The sequence below is a fragment of the Conger conger genome, chromosome 15 (genome assembly GCF_963514075.1).
Source record: "Conger conger chromosome 15, fConCon1.1, whole genome shotgun sequence".
Classification (NCBI taxonomy): domain Eukaryota; kingdom Metazoa; phylum Chordata; class Actinopteri; order Anguilliformes; family Congridae; genus Conger; species Conger conger.
Window position 1 is genome coordinate 13,706,385 of NC_083774.1, and position 20,688 is coordinate 13,727,072.

Genomic DNA, 20,688 nt, shown 5'->3' on the forward strand with positions numbered 1-20,688 from the left:
AAATGGTTGAATATACATGTATAGAAGTACCCAGAAATAAAATGTCATATCCTGTACATAATGCTTGTGTTATGTTTTTACTTACAAAACCTACTTCTTAAGTACAAGCAAAAATAAACATTTACACTTGACTGTTTCAATACATTGCATACAGTAGATGTGTGCATGTTTATTAGGGATCAAGCTGGGAAGACCCATGTCCATAACCAAGCCTGCTGGTGTTCATATTATCAGCTAGTATCATGTAGGTTAGTAGCTAGAACATCCGTGGCAGTAGTATAAATACTTATAATATCAGAGTAGGAGTCACACCAATGAGACCCACAGTACTAGGCTACTGTATTACAAAAATTACATTCACGGATGAATGTATTTGCTGTACTGAATATGTGATTTCAGTACCGCGGAGAGCAGCAAGGTAAGCGAGGACAGAGCGAAAAACGGGAGGCGAGAGATATCGCGAGCATGTAGCGCCTTCGTCTGTTGGTCAGAAAAGCAATGACAGCACAGTTACGAACATAGGATAGGAGGAGCTAGACGTCCCAGTGTTTTTTCATACACCCACGTCCTCGGTGAAAAAATTGAGTAGAAGATAGGGAAGATATATCCGTTTCCTGCAATTGTTAGTTGGATCTTTCTTGTTTATTGTATTTCATAGAAAATAGTTCATAGAATGCAACCACAGGAGACTGCATTGTAGTTAGTTGTATTGTTGGACTGAGAAGGAGGTAAGGAGATGATTTTATGCTATCCAGTTGAAGCCTATCTAATTCCAGGCCCCAATGATTCAATGCAATCTGGTTTTATTTGCAAATAATTTGTATTTTTGTAACACTAATCCCGCATGAAAATCCTTAGCCTGTGGTGGTAGGCGTGTTATTTTTGCCTGTTGTGTGACCGTGTCGTTGGTGCACGGTTATCTACAATTGCCAGCCTCCAGTGCAAAGTACACCAGTCGTCTTAGAACGGTCAAAGCGAACACTATCCGAGATATCGGTACAGCCAGGTCATTTTATTGGAACATCTCATGCCAGTCAGTTTCATCTGTTGTTGGCGTTGGAATGTATTACTATACTCGAGCGTTTTTTAACGAATTTCCATTGAGTCCATGTACGTTAGCTGCTAAACTGACATAGCCTGTAGGGCGATACGATGGCCTTCATCTTTTTTCTTTTTCTTTTTTCTTGAGCACCATACCGTAGACACTGAACAAGCTACGGCATGTAGTATATGCACGATCATCTTGGAATTATGTATTTAAAAAAAAATTGAAGTCCTAAAAAACCTATGCTTGTCATTCATAGTAACGTTAGGCCTTAGATGTCGATAGCGCACGTTCCGTGTGAAAAACCATAAAATGAAACGCAATGTTACAAATAGTATATAATCATAGTAGCATAATTTCTACCAAGGGACAAACATAACCTGAATATGACGATTATGACTCTTTATAGAAGTCAACTAGTTACCTTCATTGTATGTTCATATGGATTTGAGTAAGACCTGCAGTAGGCCAAATGCCATGTAAAAAAAAAAAAAAAAACCCAGTATGTTTTACACGTTGAGTTGTGTATTGAAATTCCAAACTTGGATGTTTTTTGTTGCCTTGTTTTCACAGTTGACATGCCTTGCATAGATTGTAAAACAATTGTGGGCCCATTGAAACTGAATGACACCATTAACATTTCCTCTAAACACGGGGAACTTTCTTTTTAAGGCTCCATAGAGAGAAGAGGAAATTCATTTTAAATACAGACTGTGGAAAAAATCGAGTCTTCTTCATGGCAGGTAAGAATATTTTCACAATTTGATGTTTTCAAAATAAATAGCCTACATGTTTATGGACAACTAGATATGGCATATTTGGTTTTTGAAGGAGTATGTTCTTTACTTCTCGGTTCTGTTTTGCCTTAAATGAGTTGTCTCAGAAGTACAGGTACTGCAATGGATTAAATGTGGAACATTTCTTATTTTTGAATATTCCTTAAACAGTGTCAAATTCTTCAGTAGTCTAGTATTGGAAATGTGGGTTATTTTTTGGAACATTAAATTAGTCTCACTAAGAAAGTTGTATTCTATTATATCGTATGCATTTTCTCACTATTAAGAAGTGCTACTCATTACTTGGGTGATTCTTTGAAAAGTTTTGAAAATGACCTGACAAAGTGCAAAAATATAGTTTTACATTTGAGTTTCATCTTTTAAAACAGTACTAGTTTGATGTGCCCTTTATACTAGTGTGCCATATTAATGCTCATGAATCCTATATTATGAGTAAAGATTAGTTGTTGTATGTTTAGGGAAAACAAAGATTTTTTATAGAATTTGTTTTGTTCTGAAGGTGGTAACACTACAGAACATAAAACATACACTTACCATAGGCAATGGCACACAAATATGGCAGTTAGCAGTAGAAATATACAAAAAGGCAATTTTTCCTAACTAGCTAATTAACACGTATGTAGACTATTCATTATCAGTTATTATTTTACATCAACAACTTTTGTTTATTTTATAAATTAGTAAACTTTTGGTGATTTTTTTAACAAGCCGTCAAAGAGAAATTTGAAATGCTGTAAATTGTGCTTCAAAGGTCAGGAGACCCTTGGATGATCTCCCAATAAGATCAAAATAGTTTCTTATTTATTTTCAAAGTGACATTTTCTATGAAGTGACATCAAATTTTAATATAACATTGAATAATGTATTTTTCTTTTTAATAATCTTGACCATCAGTTAACAACATTTTAACATCTGATCTTTCATTTTTACCATAAGAAAGCCTTCCCAATATAATGTGTATGCAGTTTAATTGCCATTACACTGCAAATGTCCGGCTCCGCACATTGTCATGGTCAGCTGATACGAAAAGTTGTCTAAAAATAATTCAAATTCAGAATTATAATTTGCTCATATTGTATAATCTTAAAAGATTGAATTAAACACATCTCCACCATTTTCTTACAATTACTAGATGTGTACGTTTTGTATGCTGGGTGAAAATGCCCCGATACAGCTTGCAGCACTGAAGTCTAAAAAAAGTCAAATAAATACCTAATAAAGTGCTCGGTGAGTGCCATATAAGAGCAAAACTTATGTAATATAGATGAGTGAGTGGAATGGTGATATGAATTTGCTTTGCATTGCAGAAAACAATTTTCCTCCCCTGCCACGGTTCATTCCCCTGAAGCCATGTTTTTACCAGGACTTCAATGAGATCCCTGACCAGCACCGCACCATGTGCAAGAGGCTGTACTACCTGTGGATCTGTGAGTACCAGCATAACTCTGTACCTGGATGAATATACACTGTTACATGTCCTGTCTTTTAGCGAAAACGTGAAAGTGAAAGATTTTAGTCAGGCGATATCCAGTTAAACCTGAGCTATATTGCGGTTAACCTGGTTTGTTTATGCCAAAACATCTATCAACCTAGATTTCCTTCCACCCCTCTAAGCAGCTAGATTCTGGGTTTTGCTCACTGGGTGCTGTCTCCCTGGGAACGATAAAGTAATTTACACATCACCCCAAAGACTGTATTCCACAGTTCCACAGTTGGCATGGTCTGGGTTCAGCACTGAATTGTGGAGTGCACCATCGCATAGGGAACCGGTGCTTTAACTTTTACACCAGAGAGCCCTATACTGTTGTAGACCTTTGCTGGTATACCAAACTGTAACTCCTGACTCATCATTTGCCCAAGGGGTTTACCTTTACAGTGTTTAACATCCAAATAATGTGGGAAGAAAACACGGTCATCAAACGAGACAAGCAACTTTCACCATCCTGTCAACAGTGGCCTTTTCCCACCAGCTGTCCTTCCGCTGCGATACCTAATAACTAATAACCTTTACTTTTTTTGCAGATCGTCCCCATAAAATGATAAACATACAAAAGGTATTCTGTACCTCTGCTTGAGGTTTGTCTGGTTGTACACTGAATGCCAGTGTGAATTTGCTCTATCTTTTTCCCTGCTGCCACAGAAAGTGTTGCCATTTCGGTGTTTGTGCTTTTGTTTTGGGCTAACAAAAGCACAGTCCTTTTTTACTTTGTGGGACTAACTCACTTCACTAACTGGATTCTTGTGTCTTTTTTCACATACTAAAGCCAGCACCTGGGCAAAGAGAACACAGATTTCTTAGAGAACATATTCAAGTCCTTCATTACCAGAAACTGAAATAAACAGACCTGCAGTGTAATTGTTTCAGGACTGGTTTGGTTAGATTGCAGTATATGCAGGGGGTAACATTAGCTCAGGAGGTAAGAGCAGTTGTCTGGCAGTCGGAGGGTTGCCAGTTCAATCCTGCACTGGGTGTGTCGAAGTGTCCCTGAGCAAGATACCTAACCCCCCAATTGCTCCTAATCAACTGGTTGGTGCCTTGCATGGCAGCCAGTCACCATTGGTGTGTGTGTGAATAGGTGAATGGGAAGCATCAATTGTACATTTATGCTTTGCATAAAGGCGCTATACAAATGCCAACCATTTACCATTTATATTCTTTAACTTTCAGCATAAGAGCATAAGACTGAGATGTGATTTGTATATAAAGGATCAAAAGATGGCTTGCCCATAATCCACACTTCCTTTCTGAAATGGAGAGCTACTAGACACCTAGTTTCGCACTCTGGTCCCGGTAACCATAGATCGAACTCCTAGTGAAAAATATCCTGTTATTAAGCTGAATCATTGAACACTGAGCAATAAACATGAATAGTTCTTTCCAGAAATGTGAATAGTTGGTTCAAAAAATTTCAGTAGATCAATTATTTGAGATATGCAGTACATGTCTAGCTACAGTAATCAGGCCAATAATGGGTTTGATATATTGTCAGTTAAAGTGTCTGAAAGACAAGTCTAGCAGAGGAGACAAAGGGATGAACTCCTGGACCAGAAAGCGAAAGCAATGCTCCCATTGTGTGCCGTTCTGTGAGTGATGTAGGTCACTGTCTCTCTACTCTGACAGATGGGTTTGTTTCACGCTGTGGCTCTGTGTGAACTTCAGTATACATACAACAGTGTCCTATTTGTCATCCCTACAGTGAACAGTGCCACACTGGCATTCAATCTGATTGGCTGCCTGGCATGGATGTGTGGTGGGGGCGGAGCCACTAACTTTGGCATGGCCATTCTTTGGCTCATTCTCTTCACACCCTGCTCGTATGTGTGCTGGTTCAGGCCCATCTACAAAGCCTTCAAGTAAGTGACCTACCAACAAGCTCTATTTCCAACACGACTGATGGTCCAATGTTTTAGTAATTCTCAGGGCTTGAAGTTCTCAGGCATGGTGCCGGTTTTGGCCGTTTTTTCCACAAAATAATATGCTTGCAAAATAAATAAAGAAATAAAATAAAAGAGAAAACACAACAACCACTTCCCGGCCAAGTCAAGATAACACATAACTTTGCTACTTTCCCCCTAAAATTATAGTATATACATAGTATATAGGAATATAATCCCGGATAATATATCAAAATGTTAACATCCCTTCTTTTGTAACATGCAACACAAGGTCTTAAAACGTAAATGTCATCACGCAATCCCACGTGTCTTTGTTTTTGTTCTGGATGCGTCCTATCCAATCACGTTCATTCTTCAGTTAACAACAGTGCGCAAGTAAGGCATTTATTTTCATCAAATGAGTAGGGAGCTCCTGCCAATCGGTCAGTCTCCGTGCTGTGCACGAAATTCAAAGTATGAAACATGGAAGCAAAGTTCATTCAAACTCCGGAAGACACAAGCCTACTTGAGAGGGGAGTGAAAAATGAATGGGCTTTGGTTTGAAGAAAATAGTGGGGACTGGCAACCGCTTAACACTAGGTGCAAGAAACTCTGAAGAGTCTACAAGCCTGAACATGGATAGAATTATTCGTGTCCTAGTTAGCTATTATGATAATGATCTTGGAGTTATAACACATCATCTAGCATATTCAGTGTTTCCCGTAGTGGTTTATAGTTAAGGCGGGCCGCCTTACGAAATAAGAAATCTGACTTCAACAGAGGTTTAAAATAACATTGCGCAGTTTGTCAATGAATCGTTATCAAATTGGAAAGTGAGTAATCGTAACTCCATAGCATTACCCACCCTGTCAGCCACCACCTTAACAGAATAATTATTGTGAACAATATATTTCAGGCACTGAATTTTTTCTTGCTCTAAGCCCTGAATTCTCTATCAAAACCTATTTAACTGTATTTGCAATATGTTGCACAGCTAAATTATAACAGACATCATGCAGGCCCACAACAGAAATTGTCAATATACTGCACACTTGAATAAAATTAAGTCTTTAAGCCCAAATACCTGCAAAATAATGTGTCTACAAAACCTATCGCTGCCATTTTTGTTAGTAATGTGATTTTCCTTGTTTTGGTTCTAAAATCAGTTGCTCAATAGTGAATATAGTACTTGAAACAGTTTTCAATGGCTGTGGGCAGTTGTGAAATGTATGAGCAAACATCTCTCCATTAGAGATCATTAGAGTACACCAATTTTATATTTTACATCCATGTTAAGTATTTGATAATACTTAACATGTCTTTACAAGTATTTGATAATCTACTGCATTTAATATACAATCACATAACCGTATGTTGGGTGTATCTACAAATAATATTAAACTAAATCATGAAGACAGGACATGTAATTACATTTGTATGTGTCATGAGAATCCGCTCTTCAAAATGGCTGAAAGCTATTTCTTCAGAATTTGTTTTTGACTCTGCGGCTAGGGGTAAATTCTGAAGCACAATCCCATTTGTCTGTGATTGCAGGATTTTGTCAGCAAAATAACGCTGAAAGCCAGGTGTTCTTTAAGTGTGAGGTGGCTGTTTTAAAAATAACAAAAACTCTGCAGCATTCACCTATCCTATTGGAACTTGCTAGATTATTTTAGTGCATGTTTTTGTTTTTGCTTAGTTTAATTATTTCTTCTCGATTTTGTAGTCTTGCTCCCGTAACTCGCTCAATTCGAAATTCCTTTGACTGCGCTCTTGATTATAGGCCAATGTGAATCAGCTGTTGATCAGCGTCTTGGAGTCATGCAGTTAAGTTGCCATGGAGAGCAGCTGTGGTCCATTTCCTCTTGTCCAATGAGGGTGTGACACACCCTTCCTGTTGGCATGAGGCAGGAAATGGCTTGTTCTGGTTGATTTATAATTCTCTCCCTCTTACTACGTGCCTCATGGCAGCTGCTTTATTTTAGCTGTGGACACCACTAGTCTTTTAGTTTTAGTTCTAGTTGAGATTTTCATTGTTGTAGTTGTCATGCTGATGGTGGATAAGTCGAAAGGGAATTAATAAGCTTAGCTATTATCAAGGTGTTCTTTTTAGAAAAGCTCATAGGCTGGGTCACACGCACTAGGGCAACTAGCAGAGCTAGCCTTGGCTAGTCATTCAAGTCTGTATCGCTTGCCTAGACTGTCTAGCCTTTGCAAGAGGCGTTTGTTTGTTGCAAGTAGAAGGGGCATTTGTTACTTTATAGTCCTGCTGAAAATTCCAGCTCAGGAATTTTCAAAGCTGGTAGAATAAAGCTGGAGACTAGACTGATGCTCTAGCTATGCCGGCTGGTGAACAGCTGGTGAAGTTGCGGGAGCCTTTTGTTAAACTGGCATTTGTTCAAAGTAATTTTTTTTTTTTGGTGGTCGGAACTAGTATTTCGACTCACCTGGGGCATGGGGATGATGTTTACCTAAAATGACGGTTCTGCTGTTACAGATGTGATAAAACCCTGTTTATAAACTGTAGTCTGGTTTATCATTTACCCATTATCATCTGAAATGCATAAAAATGAAAGACAAAATCACCAAGTGATTTAACCGCCCGGAACCCTAATGTTCACACTATGTAGCGGCCTGTAGCGTAGTGGTTAAGGTAAATGACTGGGGCACGCAAGGTCGGTGGTTCCCCGCTGTAGCCGCAATAAGATCCACACGGTCTCCGATTGTCTCCTGAGTCTAATCAACTGTAGCATCTGCCAAATGCCATTAATGTAATGTAATTAATATCCAACACTTTTCTTGGGCCCTGCATTTGTGCTTAAGCGCCCTTTTGCGTGTGCAATCACTCAACATTTCCCGTGTCGATCGGACAGAGCTGAGAAGTGTGCAGCTGTCCCCCCCCCTGCAGTTTACGGCCGGTCCGGTAAAGCTGACGGACACAGACACATGGAGCGCACAGGTGGCCGCGTCAAACAGCATGGAAAGCAGCAATAACACGCGTACAATTGAAAGATAATTACTAAAGCAGGTTTAACGGGAACACAGGTGGTGAGATACAGGACAATATACAAGCTGGCGTTTAGATGAGTGTATGCCAGGCTGGACTCTCAGGGCACAGTTGGGGACAGGTCGCTTCAGATGAATCTAATGAAGTGACTGATGATTTGGTTCAGGGCGCACCTGGGGAACCGCGGGAGATGGTCTGGCTTTGTCACATCGTACGCCTGCAGCGTGATGTGATTACACTACCATGCGAAAGTGATGTCATACTTCAAAACTGACACGAACCCTGTCTGACAGATGTAGAACCGCAGACAGACAATGATTGTTCTGATTGTGAAACCGGGCATCCCACATGATTGTGACCTCAAAAAAACCTGGAAAGAAATAGTTATTTGGCTGACATCCTTGGCTACGCCATGATGGATTTACTGGTCATTTCTGTTTTTTTATATTTGGGGTATAAATGAGTCCATGCTAGTCAAACAGATCAATTCTGACACGTGCAGCTGTTACTCCTAATTAAAATAAAAAACATGATAATTTGTCATTTTGTGGATGGATGTAATTGTTTCTGAAGCCTCTCGTGTTTCTGTAAACTGTTTTGTGTGATTGGATCTACTCTGCTAATTGTGATGTTAGAGTTGTTTTTCATAGGGGCCTTCATATGCACTCTTTCTTGCTAGGTGTATTGAAAATCGATATTTATCCCAGTGAAACTCACCTGGTTAAATACAGTCTTCAACCTCATGCCATCTGATTCCCTCCTCAAAGTCGAAATGACAATTTATACCAGTGCGGATATGCGTAATGTGCATGGCATAAACCTCCAGCAGTAACACAGGTTTGAATGGCATAAACCTCCAGCAGTAACACAGGGGAGTTTGAGTGGTATTAACCTCTAGCAGTAACACGGGAGTTTGAGTGGCATAAACCTCCAGCAGTAACACAAGAGAGTTTGAGTGGCATAAACCTCCAGCCGTAATGCAGGGGAGTTTGAGTGGCATAAACCTCCAGCAGTAACACAGGGGAGTTTGAGTGGCATAAACCTCCAGCAGTAACACAGGGGAGTTTGAGTGGCATAAACCTCCAGCTGTAACGCAGGGGAGTTTGAGTGGCATAAACCTCCAGCAGTAACACAATGGGGTTTGAGTGGCATAAACCTCCAGCAGTAACACAGGGGTGTTTGAGTAGCAAAAAACACAAAAGAAGAAGAAGAGGAGGAGGAGGAGGAGTTTGAGCACAGTTGTCTATGTTTGCAGTAACTTTACAACAACGGATAAAAGTACAAGTCGTAAAAAAAAGGAAACCACACAGACAATCGGAAGGAAAGCACGTGAAAAGGCTGTATGTCACGGGGAACTATAGGAATTGAAGAGTGGAATAGAGCTTTAATGACCACCAGCCGCCATGGGTTGCCGCTAAATCCACCAAAACCGAGGAAGTCATAGATTGCCGCTTTGAGAATATGGGTTCACACGGACTTGCACGGTTGAACACTATATTTTTAATGCTCCGTGTGTACGTGCATATTTGCATCAAACCTGATAATGCAATATTATTATTAGTATTAATATTATCTGTATATTTTTGGCTTTTAGTTGACATTATCTTTCCTGCAATGTTTCTGCAAGTGTTTGAAGCATCAATCTCTAACTATTGTGCTTATGCATGCCCTCACTTCATTTGTTTAATCTCTGTTCCTGTTCCTCCGTTCTCCTCCGTCTCCTCACAGAACTGACAGCTCCTTCAACTTCATGGCCTTCTTCTTCGTCTTCATGGCACAAGTGGTGATCAGTATTATCCAGACAGTGGGCATTCCAGGCTGGGGAGTGTGGTAAGAGACCAGGCTCATTGCCTTACAGTGGGTTACAGAGGTTCTTATCCAGAGAGACGCACAGCAAAACAGGACATCAGCACATCCAGTACAATGAGTTATGTGGCTGAGTACAAGCGCGAAATCCTCAGACTGTTCCAGTTTCTCAACAGCGTGGCAAGCCCCGAAGGCAACCTGTGAAATACAGTATAAGATAAGATAAGATAAGATAAGAACCTTTATTGAACCCTGTGGGTTAATTTGTCCTCTGCATTTGACCCATCCTAGTTACCTAGGAGCAGTGGGCAGCCACAGTGCAGCGCCCGGGGAGCAATGTGGGGTTAAGGGCCTTGCTCAAGGGCCCAACGGCTGTGCGGATCATTTTTATTGTGGCTCGACCGGGATTCGAACCACTGACGTTGTGGCTCCCAGTCATGTACCTTAACCACTACGCTACAAGCCACCCCATATGCTCCATAATGTTTGGGACAAAGACACATCATTTCTTTATTTGCCTCTGGACTCCAGAATTTGAGATTTGTAACAAGAATAATCACGCGGTTAAAGTTCACATTGTCCGATTTTAATAAATGGCATTTTTATACATGTTGTATTCACCATGTAGAAATTTCAGCAAATATTGTGGCTTACAGAGGGAAATAAATAAACCTATATATGGGCACAGTGGTGTTTCCACATGCCTAAAGGGGGAGTGAAGTGTTTAGTGCATTATCATACAGTACAGTGTTCATAGTTATTTTTATGCTGGTAATTGCTTAAATGTGCCTCTCAGCAGCAGGGCTGGATGATGGTGATGATAATGATGAAGATCCTGATGATTATAGTAATGGTGCTGATGATGGTGATGATAATAATCCTGATGATTATAGTAATGGTGCAGTGTGTCGTTTGTGTGTGTGTTTCTGGTCTAACCCTTGTCCCCTCGTGCCTCTCTCTATCAGAGTGGCAGGTGCAGTGTGTGTGTGTGTGTGTGTGTGTGTGTGTGTGTGTGTGCGTGTGTGTGTGTGTGTGTGTGTTTCTGGTCTAACCCCCTGTCCTTGTCTCCTGCTCTTCATCACAGTGGCTGGCTGGCTACCATCACCTTCTTCAGCAGCAACATTGGCTCGGCCGTGGTGATGCTGATTCCCACCATCATGTTCACCGCGGTGGCCGTCCTCTCCTTCATCGCCCTCACCAGGGTAGGACGACCCGCCGGCCCTAAACATTCACCTCGACAGAGGCCTTTCCTTCATCAGAACACAATTCAGATGGCCTGCTACTGAACACTTAACACCCTAAAGATCTTTTCCCTCGAACGGGATTTTGTTTAGGATTCCCTCAGGAAACTGGCTCTCCACATCTGATTCAGCTGGATTGTCCTCATCTAAGCTTGTCACTGAGAACATATGAATATGATACATGAATGAGAATATAGTACAGTTCTCACTTCTTAGTTGACATGCATGGTTAAGTAAAATGTAAAGATTTTAAAAGCAATTAAAAAAAACACTGCATTCATATTTAAATGACGGGACCCTTTAAGTGTATGAATGGTGCTTTTCCTCTTCAGTTCATTCAATTAATTTTGATTCAAAACAGCTTTACTGGCATGACGGCAGAGAAAGATGGTGTGCCAAAAACATTTCAAAATGACAAGACCCATATTCCACCAGGCAATCTCTGTATGCTGCTCCTTATCCTCTGCCGGCTGACAAACTTCCCTCTTCTCTCCAGGTGCATAACCTGTACCGGGGGAGCGGGGGCAGCATGAGCAAGGCGCAGCAGGAGTGGACCTCCGGGGCCTGGAAGAACCCGCACGTGCAGCAGGCTGCTCAGCAGGCCGCCATGGGAGCGGCCCAGGGGGCCATGCACCAGGAGGACTACTCCTCCACACCCAGCTACAACTACGACAACCAGATGTAGGGCAGCCAGGAAGAGGGGAGGGGGGGGGGGGAGAGGAAACTGAGGTAAGCATGTCAAAGCGCGAGCTGGCATTCAGCTTCCGCCAGCTGAAAAGCCGGAGATGAACATCCCGTCATTTCTCACCGTCTGCTTAACGAAAACAAGCGGGGCTTTTTTTTATTTTTTATTCAGTATTTTATTAGATTTTTCCTGCCTGACCCCAAAGAAATATAGGTGCCCCAATTTCCATTTTAATGTCCACTTTAATGTCTGACAGGTGCTGGTTATAAACAGGGCTGTTTTCAAGCACTGGAAAGGGACAGCTTTTGATTCCCTGTGTCACACACACACAGTCCAAACACTCCCAGCCAGAGCCAATTCAGACTGTTCCTCCATCTTCACGTAATATTCTCTGAGCATTCTGCATTTACCAAATCCGACACTAGGTGGCAGCAATATCCATTTTCCCCAGACACGTTCCACAAGCAGGTGAGATATCTGATACTGCGGGCTATTTAAATGAGTCAGTAAGACAGGTCTGCTCATGTGCAGACCACTTGGAATCTGTATTCTCTTCCAGCTGCATCAATTCTCCGTAGTTCTATCAATCTTTTATTTTTTGTCATCTTAGGTTTTAGGCTGTGGTTTACCAGTGCCTGCTCGCGATTTGTCATGACTTGGCAAATGTTCTAGTGTTTTGCAATTTTCAATTTCTTTTTATTGGATTGCATTTCTTTTACAGACAAATCCTCTCTGGGTTTCAATGTACACTAGTGTCTGTGAACGTAGACATCTAAGCTGCCATACTTGAGTGTTAATGTGCAACAAGTATTTGTTTTTTGATTTGTTTGTTTTTTAATGTGGTAAGAATCAGAACTTTCTTTTTGTAATCCTGTAGCAGTATGAAAAAAAACAAAACACATATAATCAGGAAAAAAAAATGTAGTTAGATTATGATATAGTGTTAGCTATCTAAAAAATAAACAAACAAAAATTGAGTGTGCAACTTAAATCCAGCCTTTCAAACAGAGGGATTTTCTATTAGCTATTATTTACCTTTGAGTATGTTTGTGTTTTTAATTCTCAGGAAAAGCAGAACTTTGGACTATGAATCTTTTCCTGGTTTTAGGGCTTTTAGTTCCTTTCTGTACTATTAGACGCTGAACTGAGTCTGTGAGTATTGCTGTTTTAAGGACTTCGATGAGTATGCCTCATTTAGCGTAGTCAGAGTTTGAGTGTCACTAGCAGAGATATGGCTGTGTTCGTATGAAACAACACTCTGTTAATTTAAAGTCATCACACATGCTGGTTAGTGCAGTAGGAGTTGACTGTGTTCGCTCACGCAAATCTTTAATATTATTCATTTTCTTGTTTGTAGCCAGTGATTACATGTGAGTAGACCATTGAAATAACAATTCACACAGCGCAGTAACGTAATGTCCGTCTTATCTAACCCTACGTTATCAAACCATCACTCTGGATTTTGCAGTGTCTTCTGTAACAGAAGCGGGCCGAAAATTGTACTACAACTCGGGGTCGCCAGGCTCTGGCCTGTGACCAAAGCACAACTACGTCAGGTGTAGGAAACCAAACAAAACAGGCCCTCTGCTGGTGACACGGGAGTGCTAGCGTACATGCTATCACTTTGCTGGGGCTTTGCCTCACACTCGTTAGCATGTCTTACAGCACACAGAATCGTTCCTTCTTTTCACCAGTCCTCAAATACCAATCCTGTGTGTTCAGCTCCTTCGTCTGACTCTATATAAACAAAACTAATCGTGTCTGTGATATTTGGATGTTGTGGATGACAAGTGTAATATAAATGTTGCTGTATATGTGAGTGATTAACACAGAATGTTATCATGATAAAAACCTCTGCAAGTGAAACGGCCCTAAAGCTCCGCGCTACAATCGGCTCTGTAGCTTCGCAGTTGGTGTGTGGTTCAGGACTGGAAATACAGGCTGTGGAATCTCTTGCGGTCCCTTTAACAGTGACTCGGGTCTAATCCTGTGTGAATAATTAGTTTTACTTTGGGGCAATCTGTCTCCAGGTTTAATTAAGCTCTGCACTGCATTTTAGAAAAATGCTTTTTATGACAAACACTGAGCTGCATATTCCTGCTCCTGACTACAGACACTTAAGGGTCATAAATCATAATTTAGCAGAAATAGAGACGCGTCTTTATCATCTCACAAGTGGGGGTCCAACAGGAAGCTTTCAACAGAGCTGCCGGTCCTTTTTCAGACACATAAGTTGTATAGTTCAAATGTGTATGTTGTCCAAGATGTCCTAAGGGTCCTATTATAGGCATGTAACATAGTGCCAGTAATTTCAGTAACTTGTGAATTGACTGAACTGTAGGTGCAGTGGTGTTCATGTGCTTTTTATTTTTTATTTTTTTCTAAATGAAGTTGTACAGTACATGAAGCCTGTTTTTCATTATTATTTATTTTATTTTGTGTTTTTTATACCCATGTAGATGTAAGAGTGTATGAAGCTGTGTTGTTCTGTGTCTTATTTCTTCGGCTGTTGGGGATGGGGACGGGCAGCAGGGGGCGCACTGGTGCACATGCAGAGCTGAGCGAGAGCTGCACTAACACTGACTTCAGCCATTTCTGCACATAGACATTCAGCACTCTGTGTTTCCATGGCATCAAATACAAAGAGACCTGGGAGAAAAAAGGCAGTTAACTCAAAGGGAGAATCACAGCTTCACTTAACGTTTACACCTCGTTCCGAGTATAGAGGTCTACGGGTGAGAGGAAGGTTGATATTAACATGGTAGGACCAGTTCTGATGGAAGACCGTTTGCTGAACAATTTCAGTGCGACCTCCATCCATGTGATATACGGACAGCTAAAATTTGGCACGAATAGTTATTGTAAGCTTACAACATCTATTCTGTGTCCCATTGGTGGTAGGTCCTAGGTAGCAGTCAGTTGAGGTTATTTTTTTGTTCTTACTGTGACTCAGAGTGCAACCGTAGCTTATAAACAACACTACTCTGTACACTACTCTGGTGATGTTAGAAAATGCACTAGTGCACTGAGCACGGGCACTCCAGTGCCTCCTTGGCAGAACAAGCATAGGAATCTAGAACATTCTATCAAGACGCCAGCCCTTATACATGACGTCAGTGCCCTCCCCATCTTTGCCAACGCCTCTAGTTTCAACCTGCCCATATGTATATGCATTAATGTACACAGCAATTTACATAGACTATTAAAGAAAGTAAATTACTATATATAGTTTTAGAACTAAAATATTACAATAAAGTCTATATGTTATGGTTAAAATACATGCAAATCAGGTGGATTCAATGGTGATTAATGTCCTGTGTGTACAGCTTTCGTGTGTTGGTGTGTGCAGTCAGGCGCAGTTGTACTTACTGTGCTTGGGCACAAGGGAGTATTGCTACAGACTACCAGGAGGCAAGAAAAGCACTGTATTCATCTAACCCAAGTGTGTCAAACTCCAGTTCTGGAGGCCTGCAGTGTCTGCTGGTTTTCAGTATGTTCTCAGCACTAGTGGTAAAGCAATCAACATACCTTGTTCTCAAGGCCTTAATTGGCAGCTGATTGAAAGGAAATTCAAACCTGCAGTTTCTGGATTTTGAGTTATATTGACCCCTGATCTAACTGGTATTTTTGGGTGTTAAGAGTGGCTATGTGGTGTTGCCATATTCAACAGCCTTTATACTTGTGTGAAAAAGGTGGAGGCCTTTTGTGAGAAAAAAAAAAAGATAAATGGTTAAATTCCCCTATGTAAATGTAATAAATAATAATGTAATAGTTGATTCTGCTTCCTAGTCCTGTAGTTCCAGTTGTTGATATTGATTCATTACCTAAGCAGTGGTAGGTGGCTCTCCCATCAATTCAAATTATTTGGTGTAAACTTGTGATGATCATATGACATTGTCCTCTTGGGAGATTACTTTGGTCTTAGCTCTTTGATGCACAAGCTATGCAAAGATATTGAAAATAAGAACTGTTGGGTGTCACTTTTGACCCATGTTGTGCATCAAAGGGTTAACGTGCTGAAAATCAGTTATTTTTTTGTTATTTTTAAGCATTTTATTTATTTTTCCGTATGACTATTAAACAGATCCTGATGAAAATTGTCACACATTTCTTGATTTCTTGTTTTCTTAAATTTACTTTACCAAAATGCTTGGCAGAAACTTAGTTTAGTATTAATTCTCATATACATTATCTTTTGTTTGTGGATGTTCATAATTGTGTTTTAAATAGAAATATGTTGAATGGTTTATATAACACTGCCATCTGTCACCACTTCACTGGTGAATGCAATATGCTGAAATCTTATTTAGCCTCATCTTTAATATAAACATGTGAGTGTGGATAACTCTGTGAAGAGTTTAACATACCTAGGGTTTCTTAGCGTGACCTGGCCAAACCAAACCTAACGACCGAAGTCGGGCTTAACCGGTACTAGCGTAGGTGGTTATGTACTTGTTAACTGAAGACGGGCTTTGTTAATCAAGAGCTGTGCGCATTCCCGTAAAAGTGGCGATGTATGCACAAAACTTGCCTTCTACACCCGTTAAGATGCTATAGAGCTTGGTATATAAATCTGCTTTCAGAATATAACACCGTTTCACTGACAAAGAAGTGATGGTCATCTTTTAGCACATCTTATCAAATATTGAGTGCAGATCTCTACTGAGTTAGATAGAACTAATAGTGCGTTTTAAATACATGTATGTACTTTTTGGACGTGTTGCCACTAGATAAGCACTTGTTCATAGCCTGCTTGAAAATGGTTCTGATTGGCTGGTATACCTGTGGTGATATTGTGGTTGGTTATCCTGGATTGTAAGACTCTTCAGCATATACTACTGTTTCACAGATGAAGGCAGTATGTGGGGACCAGTGGGGACATTTAAATGATTGAACTTCATAACTAAAAATTTTGTTTTAATCTTTCCTAAATATTGAATTATTTAGATCTGCGCACCTCAGTTTCTAAGCCAGAGGGTTGAATTGGGAGCGCAATCCATTTATATTTAAATGGATATTACTTTTTGGATTTCCTGCCGTGAGTTAAGTACTCATTGATGGCCTACATCAGAATGGAGGCTCTGATGCTTAGTTCCCTTCAAAGTAGTTTGTGCAGCTGTGATGCAGTAAAGTTGGGTGAAGGACTGCGGTATATCTTTATATAATATAAAGAAGTTTTTATCTTTTTATCTTGTAGATTTTTTCTTTATCTGTGTATTTCTGGAACTCTGGCCCATTTGTGTGCTATGGGTTGTGCATTTATTTGTAGAGTACGGACACAAGACAAGCAAACAGACAATGTTTGCCTGTTTGTTTTATATTTTCTTGTATGATGGATATCCGTATGGGACAGCAGTGACCGTTACACAACATTTTGTTTCTCTTTTGCATTTGTATTGTTTTCAATATCAGAACTTAAGAATGACTAAAACTTTCAAAATGTATTGACTACATGCCGCATGACAAATATGTTAAATATTTACTCTAGCTATAACTACATAAGTGGATTAATTATTGGTTTTAATGAACACAGGTAACCACACCCTGGAAATATTCAGGGTTTCACTATTGACGCTCGATATTTAGGCTCTTACCAATTGATTAAATCAGGGGTGCCTAACTCCAGTCTGTGCTGGGTTTTGTTCCAAGCAATTACCTTAGTTTTAGTTTTCTGACAGTCCTATAAAATACACTGGTTCACTCCAGCAAAGTAAAATCTTTAGGATGCACTTGCAGCCTGTGGCTGTGGCTAGTGCTTATACAAATGTCATATCACAATATGATTGAGCTCAGATGGAAGAAAACCAGAAACCTCACTGACACTCCAGGTTCAAGCTTGCCTATTCCTCTATTACAGTTTTTCTCAATCGCTTTGGCCCACTCTTTTAATGACAATAACATAACCATAACATCACTTGTTCACAACAGAATGCCATTTCTCATTGCTTTCTACAAATTGCGAATGTGAAGCACATTTTTGTACAATTGTCAACAATTGGCCCAATTATCAATCGCATAAGTCTTGTTGATCAGAACAGATTGTTGTTTTTCTGTTGAATAGTTTTACTCTCAAACACATCTGTGCAACCACACTTAGCGTATGTCATCATATGCAAATTGTCCATCCAGCCATCATAACATGTCAAGTAGATATTCCCTAAATGTCAGTGACATGGTATTGGTATAATTGATGTAACTGCTAAATTAATAAATGGTTGTATCTTGCGAAGGGAAGTTTCAACATCTACAACTACAATTACTGTAGGGCACAGCTGCAACATGATTACTGTACAGCACTACACTGATCATGGAGGAGCCTGCTTCGGCAAACATTGAACATGGGCAAGTGCTCGCTCATTCAAGAGGAAGAAGATGGTGGTATGGTTAGGAGAGGCAGAAGGGTGAGGAAGAGGCAGAAAAGACACTTATGATTGTCTCTGATTAAATGAGGGCCACCATTTTGGACCATGTAATCAGCCATGGTCTTACAATGTTATTATGATGAAAACCTCTGCAAGTCGATGAAAAGTACAACCTAACGTGGGCCAGTCCACAGTGTCATCAATCACACAAACATTCAGAAGAGAAAACAGATGCTCAATTGTGCAATATTGGAATTCGCCATGCTATTTCAGTTTACAGTAAATGCATGAAATTTATAAAGAAATCATGAACTGTGACGTATTGGTGATTTCCAAACGATTCCCCTCCATTGTTGTGTTCTCCTTATTGTATTGCACTGTGTCACAGTGTCAATAAAATGGATTCTCAGCCAGTAATATTGTTGTCCAGTGTCTTACAAGTGGTCAATATCAAATATTCTTCCAGGGTGCATGGCCCTGAAGAAGATATGTCTAAACATTTTGATTCAGACATATCTTGATTTCAAACAATGAATCATTTTCATGACATTCACTAATTCATTGAAACATTTATTACATTTTGAATCATGAGTTAAAGATTTTGAGTGAGGTACACGCTTTTGAACCATAATGTTTTTCTGTATGCATAAAATGCTCCTATATTTAAAAGAGCGTTAAAAATGTTGCGGGAATTGGGACAAAGCGATTGAGAAACTGTAAGCCACACACCAGGGACACTCAATTCTGAGTCTGGTAGACCTGCTGGCTTTCATTCTTCCCACTTCCCACTATTCAGGACTGATTTTAACCTGGGACACCAGGTGGGTTAACAATCTGATAGTAGTTAAAAGCAGCTGTACTTCGCGGTTTGTAGCGTAGTGGTTTAGGAACATGACTGGGACCCGCAAGGTCTGTGGTTTGTTCCCCGGTATAACCACGATAAGATCCGCACAGCTGTTGGGCCCTTGAGCAAGGCCCTTAACCCTGCATTGCTCAAGGGGAGGATTGTCTCCTGCTTAGTCTAATCAACAGTACGTCGCTCTGGATAAGTGCGTCTGCCAAATGCCATTAATGTAATGTAATGATTTTAACCTGGGACACTGGGTGGGTTGACAATCCGATTGAAGTTAAAAGCAGCCGTACTACTAGTTTTGAGGCCCAGATTGGAGTATCCCAAGACTACACAGTGTTATGTATTTCCAGCAGGTGGCAGTATTGTTTTTCTGAGAAATGTCATTCACTCTGTGGAAGTATGCATTGCAGATTTCCCCAAACGCCCAAACATAAGGATCTGCACGTCAAATGAACAGGAGAACTTTCAGACAAATGGTGAAGAATATTGTAGGTGTGCCTTAGCTTAGCTTTTCTGGTTCATAAATAGAAAAATAATAAAGAAAAAACAAGGATAATTCTTCATAACAATTTTACTGTTGACATCCTAGGAGATGATATCTCATTCTATATCAAATTTAAAGGACTTTCAATTGATTTATCTATGCTTATCCCTTTACCAGTTCTATGCTTTCCTTACTGTGGAATCTGATGGAATCACTGAGAACTCTCGTGGATGAGATTAGACTGTAATAGGCCATAGGCACAGATTGCATGTGATTACTCTGAACATCGAAAAAAGAACAACAAACTATTTTCTCATTCTTGCATCTTTTGAATTTACCTATGAAGAACAGACAGAAAAAAAGTACTGCTAAATTATGTAGCAATAAAAATATTATTTTCCCCCCATTTACTAACAGGAGTGCACTTTTAAGCACCCACAGTTGCCTAGCAACCAAGCACCACAGCCTAGTTAATGCTAGCTAAGGGTGCATTTGGAGAGTGGTGTTGTGGCAGTTTGATTGAACGCGTGTGTTAATGAACACAAATGTAAAATGTTGTTTTTTTCATATGAGACAAGCTTGCTATCTTAATACAGTATTTCACTTTTATCTGACGATCTCAAAGTCTTTTGCGGTGATGCACCTGGGTGGTTGCGTGGCCACCATTATGCGCCAAAACTCTCACCCCACATCGACTCAAAATTAAAACCACCACATACTGTACAGCCTCAGGGATAAAACTTATGCATTTGTGACTGACCTCCTCTGCTGAACAAAATTTTTCTATCTCCTTGAGATCATCCAATCAGAAGTAGGTGAGAGATCATATCAGTAATGAGAAAAATAGGAGCTCTTGTGGATGTTGTGATTGGAATTTGTTTACAAAGCAATGACGTTAGGCAAAATGAAACGGCAATCCTATGAAAACTGGCAGTCACTGTACTATTAACACAGTGGCTTCAGCGACAGACTTTATTGTCATTATCCAAGGAATGTAGCTTTCGAAGCTTTCAATTGTGTGCTGTTTAATCTG

The 20,688-nt window shown here is 40.1% G+C and overlaps 1 protein-coding gene across 2 annotated transcripts; it reads left to right on the forward strand.

Moving 5' to 3' along the window:
- Window positions 1-526: 526 nt before the first annotated feature.
- Window positions 527-11,957, forward strand: scamp5a (secretory carrier membrane protein 5a). Of its 2 annotated transcripts, none has more exons than XM_061222323.1 (7): window positions 527-728; window positions 1,718-1,788; window positions 3,150-3,269; window positions 5,040-5,196; window positions 9,953-10,054; window positions 11,115-11,232; window positions 11,768-11,957. In XM_061222323.1, the coding sequence occupies exons 2-7, from the start codon at window positions 1,782-1,784 to the stop codon at window positions 11,954-11,956; spliced, it is 693 nt and encodes a 230-aa protein (XP_061078307.1). In that variant the 5' UTR covers window positions 527-728; window positions 1,718-1,781; the 3' UTR covers window position 11,957. The 2 variants fall into 2 exon arrangements, with proteins under 2 accessions (XP_061078307.1, XP_061078309.1); XM_061222325.1 differs by lacking the exon at window positions 527-728 and adding an exon at window positions 975-996.
- The last annotated feature ends 8,731 nt before the right edge of the window (window positions 11,958-20,688 follow it).